Genomic DNA, 22,344 nt, shown 5'->3' with positions numbered 1-22,344 from the left:
AATAACGTTGACATTTTCTGATTTATTTGTTTTCCGCTGTATGCCACAGTATGTGAACATAGCCCATGTTGCACAACACTTTCTTTATTACTAAATGCTTTCTAGCTCTAGTTTGTCATCACTGTGGTTTTTTTATTTTTAAATTTTTTTTTTAGGGGATCAAACTACCTAGAATCTCCTATTGGTCACTTTGAAAGCTATGGAGCACCAAATTTTTACCAGGCTCCTAGACAGCTGGTGGGCTTACCGGACAATACTGTGATGCTTGACGAAATGACCCTTCGGCATATGGTCCAAGACTGCACAGCTGTAAAAACTCAGTTACTGAAACTGAAGAGATTACTGCACCAGGTGAGCTGTTTAAATGGAAAAAAAGCACTAAAGCAGATTGGAGAGTGAGCCTAGATGGGCTAATGTTCTGTTTGGCCTTATTAGGCTATTGTCATTTCCTTTTATACATTGAATTACAGTATTCAAGAAAGTGTGCACTTTCTATTGCTATTTAAAATAGTACTTTTTCTGCTTTTTCAGCCCTTTACTGACTGCAAAAAATATTAAAAATTGTTATTCTGCTTCTCTGAGGAAACAATGCTAAATTAAAAAAAATCATTGGATGTGAAGACAAGCTTTTATTTAATAAGATACTAAAAAGCTGGGCTTAAAAAGAAATAATTAAAAAATATTAATATTGATATCATTGATCAAACTTGGATTCAGCAAGTCAATGCTAATAGCTTTTTCTTAAGGCTTTGTCTTCCTCATTCTTTTCATCTTTTCTGTGTGTTTTGACAAGAAGCTTAGCAAATCCTACTGGGTCATCTGTATTGGAAGTGCTCAGATTGAACCTTTCTAGTGTATGAAATCACTGAATTGTCATAAACTTTTAAGGACCTCTTTCATTTCACCTCAAAACTTGGCAAATTGTCGGAGTTGGTAAACTGCTGGAAGACTTGGCAGAAGTATAGCATTTCAGCTACAAAAATTCCTTTGCTACCTTAAAAAAAAAAGTCCATGAGACTTCCTTTGGTGGCATATACAGATGAGCATTGAAAAGTATCTGTATGATGTTCTCTTTAATACTAGATTTACTGCTGTTCTTTTCTAACAGGATAACGTAACGGAAATAAGTTTGTGCCCTAAAAGTAAGACACTAAACCAAAACACAGCAAAACAAAAAGCAAATCAACCTTGAGGCTAATTCAAGGGTGTGACTGTGCCTTTTAGAAATGTGAGCATTTGCTTCCTATAGTAACTGAGAATACTGGAGATGTTCTTCTGCTGACAAAATCAGAAAGACAGTTGTAACAAAACTAATGTAGTGTCAGATAGGGAAGGTATGTGTTCTTAGAACCTAATGTCTGAGTAGTGGACTGCATGAGCTGTGCCTCCCAAGTCTCATGCATGCAATTAGTACATCAGATAGAAGGGAACTTTTTATTCAGAGCTTTTAATGCCTTTAACACAAGGACAATTAAACAACTAGATAGATGATCTGTGTATGCGTAGTTTTGTGTAAAGGCATGTGTGTTATAGCCAAATAGTGTGTGGCTCTGCAGAATATTGTATTTTAAATCTTGATCTAGTTTATAATAGCCAGACTTTTCTGAAAGGTTACAGAACACATACCTTGCCTCAAGTAGCTCAGATTAAGTTTTTTTAAAAAAGCCTTAAACTCACAGAAGAAATAGTTACTCCTAATATGTACGATCTTCAAAATTTGCTGCTTCTCTTACCAGAAGTTTGATCGTTTCCACCTCCCTCCCTCTAATAGCGAGTTTTGTAATGATGAGTATTATTCTTCCCTTCAAACTTTCTCAAGCATACTTTTCTGTTTTCTTGACCTAACTGCCTCCTGTTTTGACTTGCTGCTTCCAAAACTCATCACTGAACTTCTGAATGTTTATTTTACTCTCCTGTGTATTATCCAGCCTTTTAATCAAACAATATGAATAGTAATGTAAAAGTAAATTAATCTGCTACAGAGGGACCTTTACTACTACTTTAGACATTTACTACCTTTATTTACTAAACAATTAGAGTAAAACTTGTATGAAATACCATTTCATTATTTTTGTGTTAAACCTTTCCGGACAATATTGAGCTTTATACTAACAGAAATGAGTAAAAATATTGCAATTCTTTTTTACTTATTTTAAAAAACAGAAATACAATTTTGAAAACAATTACATGAACTTCATCAGTCTAAACACTTAACTAGGACTTGATCTCAGTCCAGGTCATATGACAAGCCACATCTTACAAAATGTAGAAAGCAAGATACAAAGTCAGCTCCTTTCAAACACTAACTTTACTAAAGGAAGCAGAAGTTCTTACATTTGCTTCACCTATGTTATGCATTTAAATGTGTGTTACCTTTTTCCAGTTATGACTTTTAGCAATATTATTTAATTTGGATAAGTAGAAACAGAGCTGTAGTCAGGTCTTCAGGCATGAGGTCTCACAGGAACAGTTATGGTAAGATAGTAAGATATAGTAATTAAATTCAATTTTATACAATTACCTAATCAACTCTAGTGTGGCTTACTGTAGAGCATAGCATGCAATGAAAGTATACCTAGCAGATTCCAAGGGAGACTTAATGTGCTATACTGGATTCATTGCTGTGACTGTAGCTCGCGTAACCGTGTGTAAATTATCTTGAATATTACTAGCAACATAGCTGCAACAGCATGGGTTTGATGTTGTGTTCCCAGTTCTGCTTGGAAAAATTAGTAGTTACTTTAGTAGTCTAGCCTTTTCTGAACTCTGTGTGACTAGGATAACAGTGCCAGCAGTACACATGCTGTCTGCTTACTCCTCACATGCTGCCATCTTTCTGTGTCTTCAAACAGAGAAATCAGGAATAGGAGTTTATCTCATGGAGAGTTGGGTTGTTTGGTTTTTTTTTAATTTTCACTGTAGTAAGTAAACCTCTGATTTTGCAGTAATGTTACGCTAGCTTATATGGGTGAAAAACATACATTCTTCTTGCACTGCATGCAGTTGTAATTATTTACAGGGAGATGTTGGAACTACTGGTGAATGTTCTCACTTAATGCTTAACTGGAGCACTAACTTTGAATTGCAAGAAGAAAATGCTTTGGAAGTCTAACTCTAGTAATAATTGACATATAAATGTCAATGCCTCTTAAACACTGACTAAGGTACACTTCATTTGCATGCTTAATAGTAAATAAGTTTTCTTTTGTTCTTAAAAATTTCTTCCTTCCTCCTCCTCCTCCACCTCAGTTAATTTCTTAAACTTGCTGCTCTAGGTTGAGGCTACAGAGCTCAGGTGTTAGAACACCCTTATTTAAATAAGAATTGTACTGTTTCTGATGCCCTGGAGCCTTTATCTAGGCAAGGATTGACCATCGGTCTGTAGTAACTTCCTCTCAAGACTGGCAGCAATGATTCGCAAGCACCCTGTTTTATCTCAGACAAGTACTTACTGGTATTTTAAGGAGGACTGAAACATGAAGCAGTTCACAGAATTGTGAGAACTGTGAAGCCGTTTTTTCTGGGGGAGGCAAGTTTTATAAAAGAAGTTTCTTTTCAACTTACCTTTCACGAATGGAAAAGAAATTATATTTTTTAAGCACAAACCTTCATTGTAGCTTATCAGATATGATTAGCCCATTTGTATTAAGAGGTATGAATGAAAAAATGAAGTCTGTAGTGCAAAATTGTTAAATGCACCAATATATTTTTTCTGAGGCTTTAGACTAGTAACTCACTTGCATACATTTGAAGTACATATTCGTTCTGTTCTTCTTGCATCTGGCGAGATCTGTAAGAGAAATTTATCTTTGTTATAAGAAGCCTGAAGACAAGGAAGAAATGGATTTAATTAATGAAATACAAAGGTTTATTTGTGTCATGTATTAAGTTGCATAAATTGCACTTAAAATTGTTACTCTTTTAGCCACAAAATAGTTCACCTCAGTGACTTAACTCTGCTTGCAAGAAACAGAACCAAAGAAATCGACAAACAATAGCAAATAAAATTGGCAAATTTTAAGTTTAAACGTTAGGTTAGCTGTTGGACTGCCATTATAATGGCATTTGTGGGCAATGGAAACCATATGACATTCGTTCGTAGTGATATTTGAATGAAACTACACTCAAAATGCCAGTCAGCAGGTGAATAGCACCCTCTACGTGATGGACACTTAGTGAATTTTCTGTTTGCATCTTTATAAAAATGCTGTTAGCAAAGACTATTCAAATGAGTAATTTGTACTGAAGAAAACTTTGACTTGGGAATTAAAGGCTAGACCTTGATAAAACTTCAATAAATCTTGATAAACTTTAGAAATATTTGTTTACCTTTTTCCAACTTCTTCATGAACTGTAGATGCTGGAATGTTGAAAGAATTCTCAAGATGAAATTATTAGTATACTACTAGTAGTATACTCTTTTAAAATCCTGTGTGTTAAAAGACAGCTTATGCTATTAGGGAACCACAAGATAATTGCTGAAAATGCTTTTGCTTCTAATGGATTGATTTTTGTAGCAGTTCTACAACTTCTCTTTATTTTACATGTGCTTTTAACTAAAGCCTGCAAGTAGTATCACCCAAAGCAAGCAAGGGGAAAAGGGAAGATGGAAAGGACAGGCCGTGAGAACAGCTGCAGCGTCTGTATGCTGTATAGATGGTGCATGTTAATAAAGTTGAAATAATAGTCCCTGGAACATATGGTGTATTTAGTCATGGAGCTTGACTTTTCTTTTGGCTGTATTTTTTTCTTTTTAAAAAGGGGCACATAAAATGAGAACATGTAACTGCTGAGAGCATAGAAGAAAATACAAGCAAATTTTTGAGCTGCTGAACTGTTCATCAGCAGAAATACTGCAGTGCTTAAAGCCCAACAATCTATAGTAGGCAAACTGCTGTTGTATATAATCAGCATAGTAGGTTAGGAAGGTAGTGAGGATTTTTGTTACTGATATACTTCTTCATAAGTAATAATAATCTGTCACTAAGTAAAAACTAATATTTAGTATTCTGTTTACCAAAAGCACTAAGTCAGTTCTTTGGGAATTTGTAAGGTGAAGCAAGCACAGGGATTTGTGTGTCATTCATACCAAAGATTTCACACTTTCTCATTGGCATGAGAGTATGTTAAGTACAGTCACTCAAAAATATGGGTTTCAACTTGTGGCTCTTTGTATTTGGCTGAGTCGTGGTTTACCTGTGACAGCCATGATGGAGGGTTATTCCCATAGCCTTTAGTTCATGTTCTTGTGATGGATTAAAAATGACAGATGCAGACTTGAGAACATAATCAAGTGCTTCAGTTAGACCGCAACATTTGGGAGTGGGTATGTAAACGTTTGACATGTGGAAGATTAATTGCCCCAGAGAAATAAGGTGCATGACAATGTTAACACTCGGGCAAGAAAGGATTGTTACCTACATGTACACTTAAAAATTGTATCTGTAACTCTCACTGAATCTGTCCTAAAACAGTAAAATCAATTTGTTTGTAGAAAACTAAGGTGGTATTAATTTTCTCAGCAGATACCCTTTGCAAAGGAATATGAAGCTGAAATAACATTCAGTATGAAATCAGGCTACTTTGATAGTCATGGTTGTAAAGCTTTAGAGATTCCTCTGGATTTGTCGTGTAGGCACTATGCTGATAAGTACTAAAATGTTGTTAGAAAGGTGGTGAATTATATCTCTTCACACTTGTCTTCAAAAAGTTGGTGTAAAGTGTTATTTTCAGAGCAGCCTTTTAGTCTTTGAGTATTCTGAAAGTGTTTGAAAGGAATTTGTGTGGATTTTTTTTTCCACCACCACCACCTGTTCCCTTTATGTAGCTACTGGTAAATTTAGGATAATTTTCTAAGTCTTGCTAGGGTATTTTGTAATGGTTTCTCACTCCAGGTTTGCTGTAATTTTATAAGCCACTTTAAAACGTATCTTGCGGTATGTCATTACCTCAGTTTATTACACAGGGACCGCCCCAAACTGGCCAAAAGCTGAAGTGTATGCTGTTGACTTAAGTCCAGCAAAAACTTTCCAGTAAATATAAATGAGTTGAAAATCACTGTAGACAGGTAGCGATTCAAATGGATTGCTGATACTCATAGAAACAAAAGGACTGTTAAATGATCAGTCACTGCCATATTACTTGACTGTTTCTTAAATGAGCATATTCTTGATTAAACATTGCATGCAAATATATATATTTATGAATTTATATCAGGTTAAAAAAAAATCTATAACTGAAAACTATCCCCACATAACTAATTAAATGTGAATGTCTGCAAGATTAGTCCTCTGCAGTTTACATACTGCAGGTTATTTTCATGCCTAAACTGGCACTAATGTTTAAAAATAACTGTACCAGGATTGCCAGAATGTATGAGGTTTGAGTTGTTTGTTGCAATGCTTTAAATTTTGGAAATAGTTACAAGTACAACTATTTTTTTCCTTTTAATGCTGCTATTTTTCAAAAGCAGTCTTCTGCTAAGGAAATTAAATTAAAATGTTTTGTTGCTGCTTATGTTTATAAGTAGAACTTGGTTTTCGATGCATTTGAGAAGTATTTGGTTTTTATATGGCTAACAAACTATCCTGAGTTCTTGTTTTTGCAAGCATCTCTTATTTGGCACAAATGAGGCTAGTGCAACTGCTCTGAAGAGGTGATTATACAATAATAAATAACGTGTTCTACTATCATGAAAATGTTAGTCGGGTAAAAACCAAGAGGTAGCAGCTTTTTATATTGCCTATTGCAATGTGATGATACCTTTATAAAGTTTATTGTAACTTTACCTAAAGGTTAAAAGTATACATTCTCTCCAAGTTTCTGAAATTTGATGATATTTTAGCCTATAGTTTCTAGGCTACAAAAAAATAGCATGTGCATATAACCAGTTGCATTTGTTTTGCTAATTCTAATCTCTTTTTTCTACATGGATAGCCTTATTCTGCTGATTTCCCCTTTCCCAATCTCATTTTAGCAATATGATGAGCAAGAAAGAAAAAGCAAAACAAGAAAAGTTTCATAGATTAATCCTAGCATATGTTCACAATGGGATGCTTCAGTTGCTGCTGATGGTGTTAAAACTGATTTTTTTTTTCAGTTGCCCTGTGTTCATTATGTGTATTAAGATAATTAAGACAATGGTAAGGGAATTGATGCAAATGAACTTAGTTCTTGCTTTGCTAGTGAATGTTAGTCAGGTATAGCATAGGACTGGAGTACTTGATTTAAATCACCAAAGAATATGTGACATATTAACTCTGGTTGCAATTAGGTCTTAATCTGTTGTTGTAGAATGTTTTATTGCTCCAGTTATGTGCATTTTAATGGGAATAAAAGGTATACCAGAGGCATCAGTAATAGAGCTTTTAAAGGCCATGTAAGATACTTTTGCTTGAAATAGTTTGTCTTGTTTTGCATTTTTTCCATTCCATGATTACTCCTTCACAAATATGACTGTGACGGTCTGAAGTAGCTTTTCTTCTGAGTGCATGTGTTTATTTGAATAGTTGCTTAAAATAACAAAAGATGATGAAATCTGTTAATTGTAGAATATAAGATAAATATAAAATATAATCTGTTAATCTGTAAATGATTCTGTGATTCTAATTGCTGCTCATTTTCTCTAGCATTTTAGAAATGTTTTGGATTAAATAATGTTTGGGTTTTTTATTATATTATTGTGCAAATTACTTCAAAACACCCTCTTAGAACTTGTTCATAACATAGGCTGTAAACTGCTGCTTCATCAGCCTGTCACTTCCTGGTGATCTGCCTAGAAGGGACAAGCAGCTACTTGTGAATTGAATTCAACTGTGTGTGGGACAGTGTAAGTTGAAAATTTGCTATGTTAAAGGAGTCAGAAGCCTTGAAATTTGACTGCTTTCACAATTAATAGTCTTTAAAAAAAAAAAAAAGAAAAAAAAAGGCCAGAAGTTTAAAAACAAACAAAAAACCTCCACCAAAACACCACCAAAAAACTGCAAGGTATAAAATTACATTTAAGTGATGGAAAATAAATTTAACTGTCTGTAATGTGGTGAAAGCAATTCGGAATTGTATTATATTTCCTAGTATTTTTATCTACTAAGTCTGGTGATGGTTGTGCATGTCTTGGCTGCAAGTAATTGGTGACTATAGGAAAAAGTAAAAATTTAATAGTTAAAAGTTCATCAATTCTAATTTTTTTTTCTCTGCAGTTTAGTTAAATGTATAAGAAATATTTCTTATGGATTAAAAAGCAAAAAACCTACCTCACAGACATAAAGAACGTAAATGGGTCTATTGTGGGTTTTTCCCTTAATTGATCTTTAGCATTTGAGCTGCTGTTTTACTCTTGTGGTTTTGGGGACTTGCTGGCTCAGCCTCAAGAGTGGTTTTAGACAGGTTTTGAGACGTGCTGCTCTTATATTCTACAAATGCAATCTTAGGCAGTGAGGTCATTGGGTGAAGAAACTCCTCTCTAAGAGCGCTAAAAAATAAAGGAGAATACTGTAAGGTATGAGATTCATTTATTTTTTTCTTTAAGAAGGTAGCAGATGGAGGAGAGGGACAGAAGGGGCAGAGGATAAATCTTTTTACACCAAGGAGATGGGGTTTATGATCTTCCATGACCATAAAATAACTATACTGTAATTGTACTGTAGTTCTGTGTCACACTAAGATTGGATGTAACGTCATGGTACAAACCTCAGAACGTATCCCGAGAACACAGTGTCAGTTGTTCAGTCTGTTACTTGACTCTGTAACCCAACTGAACCTTTTCAGGGTTGCGTGCCGCAGGTTTAGGGTACTGCACAAAATGGCTGCATGTGTTTTTGTCATTGAGAGTGTAAGTGCTTCAGGACATATCTAGGCAATCATCTTGTGGCATCTTTGATGGTTACTTTTGTTTCTACTCACTGTGCTTAATTTCAGAATTCATGGCTGTCGTGGCGGGGGAAAGAATACTTTTGTGTGGTTCCAGTTTTTATGATTGATATTTAGTTCTGATGGCTGTGAATTAATTTTGTATTCATCTGCCCAGTAGCAAATGTTGCTTTTTTAGTTGAGCTGAAATCTTTTGGCTGCATATTTTGATGTTGCTCAGACATATTATTTGAATGGATACTGAAGGAAATGAAGCTTTTAAAATCACATAACATCACCATTCCTTCCTGATATAACACATTTGAACACAATGGCCATTTTTACCACATTTTTGTGCAAAATCAACGCACTTTGACATAGCTGCAGCCGTTCTGACAATTTTGTGAGGAGAAGGAAGCTGTTCATGGCCCTTATTCAGGCACTGTACACATGCTGCAGCAAGGGAGGCTTTCCTATCAGGGGAACAAAAGGAAGATTCATGGTGAGAGGTCAGACATTGTAACAGGTTCCACAGGGAGATGATGCGTCTCCATCCTTGAAAGCAAGTTTGCAAGGGAGTGGTTTTGGCAAGTAATTGGAGCTTTTGGTTTGGTTTTGTCCTCTGATAGAATGATGAAAACGTGTCACTCCAGGACATCCCACTCTCAGTTCCATCAAGTCCAGAACCTCAAGAACCCGAGTCAACTTTTAAGGTAAATGACACTGATTTACTCTACAGAATAAGAGATACAGAACTGTTCGTGTTTAAAAAATACAACCCCAAAACTTCTGTGTCACTATGAAGTCGTGCTGCTTGCTTCTTTCTGCTATTGAAATGCAAACCTAGCAAATGTTTATATACTTCATCTTTTCAGTTTTGTTAAAATAGAAGAGTTTATTTGACCTTTTAAAATACATACTTATAAATGCTAGCACAGTTTAAATAATTAAAATAACTTTGCCTTTTGGTATTTGTAGCAGTCATGGGAATTCACAGCTGTAGAGTTACTTTTTTCAAAAGATTTTCTGCCTGCTTGATAAGCATTAGAATTTGAAAAGACAGGTTTTGTTTTGAAGTGTAATCATACTATACTTAATCACTCGCTGTCTTATTACATTTATTGTTGACTTCAATTTAAAATATCTTTCATCTAAAGTAAGTTTTCCCTGAGATAATGGAGGTATTGCAGATGTAACTTAAAAACAACGTGAACCTCACAAAGTCAAAGATGAGTTTATTGTTTTAGAGTGAGTACTAAAGGAAGAAGCAATTGCAATGGATATTCCAAAAAAGGATCATCTTTTATGGTCACAGACTTGTAATGTTGTGCTTTCTACACTGGTAAGGTTTTATAGCATTGCTTGGCTCTTATTGTAAAATCAGTATGGAAAGATCGCTAATCCTGCACTGACGGGAGGGGAACAATGCTTGCTTGAAGATACAATGAAATTAGAAATACTTCTTGAAAGGGAAGAACACTTAACGATCTTATTTCTGTTTGAAGGTTGTCTGTCTAAATCCTGGTTTCAGGGTTTAAGAGGTTTGCCAAAGCTGTAGAACCATATGCATCACCCTTTAGCAACCCTAGTTTCTACATTGTTAACATTTAGGCCTTCTTTTCTCTTTAAATGTTGTCTGATGTATTTGTTGTGCTTGTCCAACAGTCACCTCCCTCAAAATCGTAGAATCTTAGTCTTAATTCCTAGGGGAAAAAGTATTGCTTTTTAACTTACTAACAAAAAAATGCTAGGTTTAACTGACATCTTGAATTGTCACTTCTTGAATTGATGCTGGCATATGGTTTGAAAAATTGCACAACAAATCAGTCTGAGTGTTGTCCTAAAGCAGTAACTATTAACATCCTCAGTGAAACTGAAGTAGTAGATGTATGCTACTAAAGGGAAGTATGCCCCTTAATTTATAGCCTAGCTATAATGGCACAGTTATAAAATACATTAAAATTACCTTGTGATGAAAAATTATCTTTAAAAAATTCACTCTTGCATATTTACCAATTTTTTTTTAGTCTCTGAGCTTTGCATAATTATTTTAGGCCTTTAGTTTTTAGTAAGATGTATTCAAATCAGTTGTGCTGTTTGCATTCAGTAAATGTAGTTATGCTTATGTTTCTAAATTATTTTTTCCTGTTTCTAGCATTCTATGTTAATGCTTTTTAAACAGCAGTTCAGTTAACCTTTAAGCTTCAGTATTTTTTGTTGTTGGATAAAGAGGAATATTGGTAGTGTTTGATGGCTAGGCATGTTCATCTACATCAGTTGCTTGTACAACAGGTGAATTACTGCATCAAAAATGCAGCTGATTACTTACCCTGAAAATCTAGTGGGTCAGCTCAACTCAGTGTCTTAAAGAGACTTCTAGTCCAGTTTCTTCTCTCTTTAGGTTGTATGCCTACAGCCCGTCTCAGTGCGTGAATAAGAGGAGGAAAGCATGCTCTAATGTTACTGCCAGTCCTCCATGAACATCTGATGTAATATGGCCTGTAGAGGTGTTGATTTAAGTTGTGTCGTCCTTATAGAAAACCTTGTATTGCCCACTGTTCTTTTGCAGATGGATGATCTGCTGAATGAGATCAGGCAGCTTAAAGATGAACTGAAGAAAAAGAATGAAACAATCAACCAATTAGAGCATCAACTTGTAAGTATAATGCTAAATGTTTAACAAAATCCCAAGTGTGCACTGCAGAGTGTAACTTCAGTAGGTAATTCTTATGAAAGCTTTGAGGGCTAGATGTCTAATTCTCCTCCCCCCCCCCCTTTTCATTATAACAATGGTAGATTTGGGTTCTGTTTAGACCCACCTGACTCATGGGTCTGTAAAAGTTCAGTTAGCAGACCGATTCTACATGTTCTAGTGTGTTTGCAGCTGTACGCTTGGGATCTGTAATTCTGTAGACCAGCCATGATTTGTATGTGTGGCACTAAGCAAGGATGTTTATACGATTGTTAACTATATTTCATTTCCAAAACAAACACTTTGAACATAAAATTCTAGAAGCTGTTCAGAAATAACAATGAACAAAGATAAGGCACTTTAAGCATAAAGTATTTTAAAAATTAACAAGTATTGGGCTTACCATTCTGCTTGAAGGTTTTTTTGTTGTTTTTTTCTCCCTTTCCTTTCCCTTACTGTCCATTAGTTTAATAAAGAATTCCACTATAGAATTTAAAGCTGAGCAAGGTAGTATTCAAAGTTTATTCTTTTTTTTAAAAAAACAAATCAAAACAAAGCAAGCTGAATAGTGAGATTAAATTGGCCAAATAAATAAAACTTATGGGAACACTTTCATCATAAGTCAGCTTCAGGCAGACACATAAGTCCTCAAGCAAAAGTAACGTATGCCTTTTTGCTTTTTGCTCATGTTCTAAGTTAACTTTGGATTTTGCCGTGCATATGTCTGCTTTGGTTCTGGTAAACTCACCTGGTGTGACAATTCTTATAAAATAGCCCCATGTTTTCAAGCCATTTCAAGCCGCAGCAAGATCTTAAAGGTAGGGTAAATGAGATGCCAAGAGGTGCACACCATACTTATTTATCGTGGCTGGAGACAGTCTTGTGTGACTATAATATCTAATGAAATGTTTAGCATGTGCTTTTGTACATATGTGCACTGAAACTAACCTGTGGTCTTCATCCTCTTCCTGTCTAGCATGTGATCATTCCCTTGAAAACAAAAATGGAAGGTTAAGATTTGGCTTTCTGCTCTGCTTCTTAAAAAACAGAATTCCAGATCATAGCATAATAAAAGAAACTGTCTTGTCTATTAGTATTTTGCAATAAGTGTTGACTTTTCAGTACACTGTCTCTCTCTTACCATCAGCCTTCACAGATTTCTTGAAGGAAATCTTTCCTTCCCTGCTAGGTCGTATACCTTATTACTGTAGTAACTGAAAACTTTGTTGCAGCTAAGGAGCTCTGCCGTAAAGATGGGTAAAACATATATTTCTAATTGTTGAAAGGTGACTTAAAGAATGTGGTGCTTCAGAAATTTAAGTGAATCAAAACCCCTTTCCAAAAGTCAACGTTTATTCTAGATTATTTCTAAGTATACTCTGGGAAAAGAAGTGGTTGTGCAGCACTGTAAATACTAGTTTCCACAATTTAATAGTATTGTGCTATACGGCCAAGTAATGCATGATGTTTGAATGCTGGGCCTTGACTGTCCTTTTCAAGAGGCTTAGTTAGTTATTTTCTAACAAATTCTCCTTTCTTTTTCTCTTTTTGGGGGTGATTAAGGCCACTAGATGTAACTGCCAGAAAGACAGTCAAAAACCTACAGGGGCAACGTGCATGTATGCTGATAAATTTACACAAACCTCCTGGAGGAGGAGTTCTGTGAGTAAAATGTGCCATTCCTTCTTGGTTATGACTTTCTGCATTTCATTCCCCAGTTTTATTACTTTTGCTGTCACATGAGTTGGCCTTGTTTAAGAGATCCTGTGCTGTATATAGTGGTATCCTTCCTGCTGTGCATCCCTTGCATTCTTTTGCAACCCTTTTATTTAAACATTTATTACAAACTTTTCTTTTAAAATAAGTAATTGAACTTTAGAAGTCTTCTCTTAAAGTAATCACCCTTTGCACTATTTAAGTTACAGTCAATCCAAGATGTATACCTAACCATACATAAGATATTTTCCTTTATCCTGACTCTAAAGTCATAGGTATCTGTATTTGGTTTTCTTCCTGGTTAAAGTTTCATTGTTGATGTCCTCACATTTGTTGAGGAAAAGCAACAGTATATCCTAAGTCTCAGTCCATAAGTGTAAAACCAGAAGTTTATCTTTTTTATAAATTTTTTTTTTTAATTTTTATCATTTCGAATGAGTCAAGTTATTCAAATAAAAATTATTGGGTGAAAATCACTTTGACAAAGGAAATCTTCATTCCCATGTGTTGTGGTATGGATCAAATTTGCTTCCAATATATAAAACTTACATTCTTCATAGAACACTGACAGAATATTTAGGATGGAGGAGGGACAACACATTTGATATTATATAATAATAAGGAATTACCTTTGATAAATAAGGCTTTTGTCAGTCACCAGCAAATAGTCTTTGGATCTTGAAGCTACTGCTCTAGCTAGAGAACCCAAAGAGATTTCTTTAAAAGGTTAAAAATGGGTTAGAATTTTTCTTTCTTTGTTTTCACCCTGCCTTGAGTTACTTGATGGAAGATTGTAGTAAAGATAAATCACCCCAGCTATCCTAAAATTACTGTTTTAAATATATGGTGCTAGGATAGACATACCACCATGCTGTATGTTCACCAGTTGCTAGCAAATAGCTTTATCCTGCTGAGATCATGCTTTCCAACCATGTTCTGTCTGATAAGGACTCAATGTAAGATCATAACCTTAAGTAGCTTTTAGTTTGCTCTGATACTTCTGTTCCAGAATGTACGTGTAATGTCTTTGTTTATCCCATTTGCTTCTCTTTTCCGGTTACTTTGGAGCTCTTGTATTCTTTCTTTTTCCCAAGTTTTAATTTCGTATGTGATGTTCACTTGGTGTTTTTCTGCATTGATACTATTGCTAGGTTAGTGGCTGTTGTTGTTTCCATGTTCCTTTTTTTCCTATCTCATTTTCCGCATAAACTCAGAAACAGATTAGTAACCATTGAAAGTTAGTTGCTAACTACAGAAGCTTTAGTTTGAGCAACCTGTGGTATTAATTGATAAGACAAAGATATTGGAGAAGATGGGCAATGTGAGTTGATAACTTAGGTAAACAGAGTCATTTAGCCCAATTGTCTGTTTTGGTTAGGTTGGTCGGTATGTTTCTTTTAAGTTATTCACTAGTTTTGTTCAAAAAGTCACTTTATTGTCATGAGGAAGTTCAGGTTAAGGGAGAGTATCTTTTAAAAAGAAAAAAAAAAAAGATGATCTCTCCAGATCTCTGCTGTATTCATGGTCGGGTGTGTGTATGTGTGTGGATATATGTATACATATACATACATGATACACATATATATGTGTGTAGGCATATAAACATTAGATGCGCATTATAAACATCTCTGTTTTTATCTACATGTGAAGTTTCTCATGAAAATTGATAAAGGAATTAGGAAAATTCATGAAGTATTGTCAAATTTTCAAAATATACTGCTTTTTCAGGAGCTTTTATTTGTAAATGATAGCTGAAAAGTTTTGGGCAGAATGTGTGAGGGTTTTTTTTAATGTCTTGTCATTTGCATATTTGTAAGTTATAGGCTTTCTGTAGACAAACATAAATTGATAGGAGCTCCTTAATGTGGGTTTTCTTAAAGGAAGGTGATAGTCTTGGTGTTGTAGCCAAGTTTCAGTTCTAATGATAAGACCTCAACTTTCTGGTTTAATAGTTCCTCTGCTTACATGCATTTGTATGCTTCCTTGCATGACTTAATAGAAGTATAAACGTAGGAAAAAACCTTGGCATGAAATCATTGTTGAACTGGAACCCAAGGACATAAAATGTTGATTGCAATAGAAAAGAAAGACAGTTGGCTCTGTTTTCTTGAGGTAGGAGTACAATAAATGGAAACCACAGGAGACACCTGAGTAAAATATATTCTTACTAAAAAAAAAAATAGTCTTAAGGAAAATAATTGTTTTGCTCTGTTAACATTCCTGTTCAATTTAATGTAATGGTCTTGAACTGAGAGTGCAGGCTGGGAGAAATCAGGTTTATTGGTCCTAAATGTGGTATGAATCATGAAATGTAGTTAATGTTTATGAAATTATGAAGTTTTATATAGACTATATTTTTTAAAAACCAAATTATAGTTGAAGTCTTGGCAATGAGAGAATAGCTCCTTTGAGGCATATAAGCTTTTTGTTTCTTTAAGCTTGGTAATAGTTATCAAAGTTGATGAATATTTAACTATGTAATTTTTTCCATAAGTGTTGACCTGCCAGTCACTTTAAATAATGGTGAATATCAGGAAGTTACTGTAGTTTGGTTATCGTAACTTTCAAGATTATTCTGACAGTTTACAAATTCTAGCAGAACTGATACTATGTGTTGATTCCTGAAGTGTAAATAATAGTATGGGAATGCACAGTAATTTACTGTTTCAAGAAATACTTCAAATGCTTCCAGAAACGTGCTTAACAAACATTGTTAATGCAGTGTTTCATAAAGAATAGATGCTAGAATTAACTAGGAAACAGTGAGAATGGAAATCAGCTATTAAAAGATTTCAGTTAGGAATTTAAGACCATATGAATTGCAGCAATTTATTGTGGTTCTACTGTCCATTTGAAATAGCTAGTATTTCTGATTACTTCATGGTTCTCCCAGTAAGTAGACAACTGAATATCATTACACATACTCTTTTTAAAAATTCATGTTCTTATCTGTTTCTTTCTTTCATTATTACCAGATATTTCTAGAAAATGGCCTAGCCTCAAGTGATTATAAACTTGTCTGGTGTAACTCTCTTTAGGGACCGCAGTTTTTGAAAATACTTTCAGGGTGTTTTTCCTACTTAAAGGTAAATATATACATAAATGGAAGCTATGTAACTTTTAGGTTAATCCTTGGAACTTAATACTCATGTAATGAAAGCTAGTGGCTGAAAATAAATGTTTTGAAAATTGGGCATGTTAAGATTTAATAGGTGTCTTGCTACTGTGTCTGTTACATATTTCTTGTAAGTAGTGTTCTAACAGTATGTTCAAAACTTTAAGTAATTTCTGACTGTTCATATAAACAGTGATAACTTAGAGGGAAACATTATTTTTGGTTAGCCATCCTCAGGATAAAGGCTTGTACAAGTATTCACTGACAGGGTAGACCATGACGTTTCTAGAAGTATTTCTTATAGATCTCTTATACAGAATTCAGTTCCAGTTAATTTATATCTATCATGTAATTATCATGGAAGAAAAAACCAAAACCTGGGAGAAGATATTGAACATAAAATTACCTGAAGAAATTAATGTTGATGGACACAGCTTACAAAGAGGAAAAACATGAGCATCCATTGCCGCAATTGTCTTGCAGGCTTTGTAGCATTGTTTCTGTAATACTAAATATTTTTATTATTTGTAAGATTTTGAGGGTAGAGGGGTTAAATGTCAAGTTTATGTTGACAAATTATTTGGCTTCTTGAACTGGAAAGGATGTTTGCACATGCTGAGAAGTAGAAGACAAGCAAGCAAACTACAAAATCCTGAATTTGAAGATGTTTGTAAAAGATTCTGACCCCTGAGGTCCAGTTCCTTAGCATAACACAATTCCTCCTAGTTCTTGATGCCCTGCAACAGTAGATAGCGTACAGTAAAAGCTGATTTTTCTCCTTGGTATCAGAGCAGTACACAGTGATGAGAATAAGCTTTGCATCCTAAATGTGTATACAAGTTCATTCTTGTCTCTGGTAAAATGACGCCAAAAAAACCCATTTTGCATGGGAGCATGCATATTCTTGTTCTTTGCTACATCTCTTCTCTACTTCTGCACTGAGATAATCTTTGCCTTCCATTTGAGTATTGTTTCAGTTTGTCATTCCAAAGCCTTTCACATAAATTGTTTTGATGAACCTTTGTAATACTTTGGCTGTCTTTGTGTACAGTTCTTTTCTTTTTTTTTTTTAAATCTCCTTCCGTCTTAGCCTTAAACTTCCTATATGCTTTGCTTCTGCAACTATGAATTTAAACTTCCAGGGTTTGAAGCCTAGTCACTGTATTAGTGTTATCTTCGCATTCAGCTTAGGTTTTTCTCGTTGTCCACTACTCTGCTGTTTCCTTGCTGATCTGTTACAGCATACATTCTTGGTGAGACAGACTGTAGCTGGACTAGATAGTTGTGTTGTGCATCTGTTTCTTGCACTGTTACAGTGACGGTGAATAATACCTAGGTGGATATGCAGAAGAGAGGTCCTTTAAACCTTTCACATGCAATTCTTGTTGCTTTACTGTAAACCAGCACATGAGATATTTTTTTTTTTGACCTGAATACTTTCAAAAAGACTATTGCATGTCAGAACAGCTCGGTCATAATCTCTTTCTGGGTGCTAGGCTAGCAAGAGAAGACTGCTGCAACAAGGTTTTGTTTGCATTGATGCTTGAAGTATGTCATTCTAGGTTTGTTCATGATGTGGAGCTCTGAATTTGTGTGAGACAACTGGCAATGCTAGGTGAGACACAGGAAAAATCATCTCTTCTTGGAAGTGCTCAAAGGCTCCAGTTTTATGGATAAAAATGGATCTTTTCTGTATTTGTGTTTCTGCAGCAGAAAAGACTTTTTAAAGCAGTAGCAGTTTTGGATATTGGTGTATCCTTGGGAAAAGAGCCAGAATATTTGGCTGTTGGCCTAAAATTACTGTGCAGCAATACCTTAGAAATATTTCTCTTGTCCTTTTCTGGCAGAAGCAATTGCTTTTGTTCATGTGATTACTTATTCTAAGGTTAAGGTCTCTTCATAGCAATGGAAAGCTTGGGCCTTAATATCTTCACAGTAGCCTTTAAAAAAAAAAAAAAAAAAAAAAAAAACCCAAAAAAAAAAAAAAAAAAACCAAACAAAACCCAGGTTTTCCAGTGCAGTTAGGGTCAGAACTTCATGAAGTGTTTAGCAGCAATTGTACAATTCATCAGGATCTCTGAAGAACATTCATCATTTTGTTCTGGTTTGTAGGCTGCTTTATTTTTTATTTCAGCTGCTCTTATTTTTCCATTCCTGAGTCTCCTGGTTTGTCTGGCATTTAAAATTCTGGGTCACTCCTCTTCTGGGATGCTTTTGCTATTTCACAATACCAATATCTGGGAAATGAGAGGAATGGGATTTAAGTTTAGTGGCTGGATGCACATAACAGGTGGGGTGAGGAACTGTTCTGACTGCTGTCTAATGTTAAAGTGCAAGTGGAAAGACTTGCATCAGACTAGGATTCAGAACCCAGAAGAATCCCATCCAATGTATGTTGTTTGTTTGTTTTATAGAAGCTGAGGTAAGTCACATTCTCATCTTTCAATTCTAGCATTGCTTGCTTGTGAGTTGTATAGACTTTTTAATGATCAAGCATAAAATAAATTGTGATTCAGGTTTTTATTCTTCCCTATATTTAGTATGAAACTGCCACATTTTCTGTATATTTTGAGTATGTACCATAATCTGAGGAGATGTGCTTATTAGTGTGTGTTTCTTTTTTCCTCTTTGGATTTCTTGGAAACTCAAGCACACATTTGACTGATAGAAGGGGGTAGATGTGAGTTGCTGTTTAAAGAAGAAAGCTTTTTAAATTTGCTGGAGTTTTGTAAAATGCTATTAAAAGTAATCTTTTCATAAGCTGGGGTTATTTGCAGATACTTATCTGTTAATGTACTATATATACAGGCTCGGTACAACTTTTATCATTTGTAAAATCAATGTAAGTCATAACACCTATCTTAATAAATTCCCAGTGCTGTATTTCCTGGTCCTTAATTGGATCAATTGATGTTGATTTTAATTACTTATTTGATGATACAATTAAACAATGCTTGTTATGATTTTTTACAAGTAAGAAGTCTGGCATTTATTGACATTTGCCTAGATGGAGCAGAGTGTCTATATGGAGGAGTGTAAACCCTCAAGAGTGCTGCCAGAGGAAAAGCTAGTTCTTCTGCTTCTCAGATAATAGAATGTACTCCAGCCTTCAGAAGGGGACTGAACTGTGCCTGGAGAGCAGTTCAGTTCAGCAGGCAAAACATCGAAGGAAGTTACTTGTACTTTCTTCATTTACTTCTGTAGTCAGAGTAACGATTAAATATTGTGAAGAATTATTGAGAAGACTGTACTTAGTGCTGTGCTTTGAAGTGCTAATGTGGATGCTTAAAAATTACTGGAATGTATTAAGACATCTAAATACTCCTTTGCTTTTACAATAGTATCATAACTGTTATGTAGCTCAGCTGGCTTGTACTTGCCTTAATCTCTCTTTCAAGAGAGGACGGGATGGGATATAAAACTTTTACCTCCCTTCTTAATTTAATGTGTTAAAAATTTCAAAGTCTGGAAAAAGCCCACTGCCAACTCAAGTGTCTACAAGATGAGACCTATGCCTGATGATACCGTGCTTTTTACTATCTGGAGATTCAGTTACGTTTAGAGAATGGAACGAATTTGTTGTTATTGCACCATCTTTACATAATTTAGGATGAAATGTGAACAAGCTTGAAAAATGAAGTGCTCTTCTGTAAAGTGCTGTGAAAATCCAAAGCTTTTGTTAATGTCTCATCCATCATTGATTGATTAATCTTGCTCCCAGGAATATTTCTGTGTTTAATACCTACTCAGCTGATGCAACATATTAGATTATTTTGCCATAATGCTTGACTAAAGCAAGTACTGTTGTTGTTTCATGTAGCAGTCTACAAATTGTGTTGACATTAATGGCTACTGATGGAGGACTGTAAGAACATGTTAGGTAATCAATATCTCCATCTAGAGATAATCAGATGAAAGAATTTGTTTCATTTTTTCCTTGGATTTTGCTCCAGTAACTGTTTTATCTCAGCTTCTGAAGAAGAATAAAGAAGTTTGTCAGATTTTTTTCTTTATTTCCTGTTCTAGTTTAAAAGTGTTCTGGCTAGCAAATTCTAAGACTAGATTAAATGCATGTGTTATTAAGTTACATTTTAGGAGTACTGAAACTTGGCATAGTGGCGGGTAAAAGCTAACTAGATTAGAGAAACTGGAAGGTCAGGGAAGTGTCTAAAATTCTGCTAGGATAAATAAAGCAGAATATTTCTTTATAGAAATAATGTGATGCTTAACGTTCTTTTAAAAGGAGCATGGAAATAAAATACTTCTCTATTTTTTTGTCCAGCCCTAGGCAGTATGATCTGCAGCAGATGTGCCAGCAGAGAAACTAGAGAGGAGGGGCAAACTGTATTCCAGTTTTCTTTGATACAGAAGTTTGTTCAGATATCTTATGCCTGCTGTCTGAAAGAGTAGCTGCAACTGATTGCTGTTGATATCTGCTGGTTACTGGTAGCCAGGAGGCAATGGCAGTCACGATCATTAGTACCAATATTCCAGAACTCATACAAGCAGAAGTTTTCAGCTGCTAAATGGTGAAGGGGTTGTAAAGACTCAAACCTGTCTTGCTGAAATAGGAAATCAAGTTCATGAGGTTTAAGAAGGCAGATTCAGTTTGGATAGATTTCTTCTAAAGGTAAGGGTATGGAGAAAATGATAGACTGCATAAAATTACTTTTTCTTGCTTTGAGAATGCAGCAACCACAATGTGTCTCTTGTGGTGATCTGAAACATCTGACAGGGCAAACCCTGCATGGCATTGACGTGCACAGTTCTCTGAACCTGTAATGGAAGACTCAAGCTCCAAGAGCAAAGTGCAAGGAAAACAGTTATATGTCACCTCTCCTCTTTCACATTCAATAATACTATCAAAATATGAGTGAAGTGGACTCTAAAGCACCAGGATTTGCTAGAAAATCTATTTCTATGCATTAGAAATTTTTTGTTGTAAACTAAAGCTGACTGGTTTTTCAGTAGATTAGTATTAAGCAACTTACTGCTTGGTGAGGCATTTTTAAAACACTTTTGAAAGCTGTAAAAATACAATTTTTAGCATGTATTTTTAATATGAAAAGCTCAGCTCCTATACTTTTCCCTTCAAAACGTCTGTAAAAGAAATGTGTGCATACATATTGAATAAAAGTGGAGGTATTTTGTAAGATTTCTGACTGGTTTAGGGAATCATAATGTGTTTTTTCCTCTGGGCTTTTTAGTAGCATGTAGCGTTGGCTTTTACAAAGTAGAACAACTGGGAAATATAATGATACCTTTCTGGGGGAAAAAGAATGGTGTGGCTTTTTGGTGTCTTGTTTTTCCCTGTTCTCTTTTTTTATTATACTTCTCCCCCTCTCTCTTTCTGCACAGGGTGGGTATTCTGCTCCCTCCTTCTCTCCCTGGCAGGGCTCATTCCAGGGCATCCCTCGGAGTGTTCCACCGCACCGCAGACAGAGTGAGTCTGTACCTCTCACTCATCTCCCTCACCGTGTTCCAGTAGAAGCTTCCCCTTTGCACGCACTGTTCATCTCGTAGTATCCTCCTTTCTCAGGCAGATTTACAGGCATACACAATAGTCTGTGGCTAACCAAAATGCTTCCTTCAGCCAGTGTATAAGCTACAACTTACAGCTTTATAACAGTTATTAAATGCTGACTTAATTCAGCAGTTCTCCAGGCAAACCTGAGTAGGCCCTTGTTTCCAGTCTTGTCTTAACATAAATCTTGCTTGCTGCATTTTCCCTTTCCTTTTTCATGGCTGTAATATACCATCCTGTTTGTGTATGTGTTCTGTTTGCTCCTAAGTCTGCACGTGTACAAATGTGGATGTATTTACATAAATACATTGTGGATGTACATAATATTGATGAGAAAGTGTCATTTTGATTGCCTCTTATGAGAAGTTTTCTTAACTTTTCAGAATGGCTTCCCTGAAACTTAATTTTATTCCGCCCCCCCCCCCCCCCCGCCTCATGCAAACCTGCTGC

The 22,344-nt window shown here is 35.2% G+C and overlaps 1 protein-coding gene across 3 annotated transcripts in view; it reads left to right on the top strand.

Moving 5' to 3' along the window:
- Positions 1-22,344, top strand: part of CCSER2 (coiled-coil serine-rich protein 2) — a 74,859-nt gene that overhangs the window by 39,012 nt on the left and 13,503 nt on the right. For 2 of the 3 annotated variants that reach the window (XM_010567885.1, XM_010567884.1), the window contains exons 6-9: positions 156-351; positions 9,477-9,560; positions 11,417-11,503; positions 13,103-13,201. In XM_010567885.1, coding sequence (XP_010566187.1) covers positions 156-351; positions 9,477-9,560; positions 11,417-11,503; positions 13,103-13,201 — 466 coding nt within the window. Of the gene's footprint in view, positions 1-155; positions 352-9,476; positions 9,561-11,416; positions 11,504-13,102; positions 13,202-21,728; positions 21,814-22,344 lie in introns of all 3 variants that reach the window. The other variant, XM_010567886.1, reaches the window with a different exon arrangement.

This window comes from Haliaeetus leucocephalus, unplaced genomic scaffold, assembly GCF_000737465.1.
Source record: "Haliaeetus leucocephalus isolate CR32 unplaced genomic scaffold, Haliaeetus_leucocephalus-4.0 Scaffold229, whole genome shotgun sequence".
Classification (NCBI taxonomy): Eukaryota; Metazoa; Chordata; class Aves; order Accipitriformes; family Accipitridae; genus Haliaeetus; species Haliaeetus leucocephalus.
The sequence above is the reverse complement of the archived record's forward strand: the minus strand, read 5'-3'. Positions and strand labels throughout refer to the sequence as shown.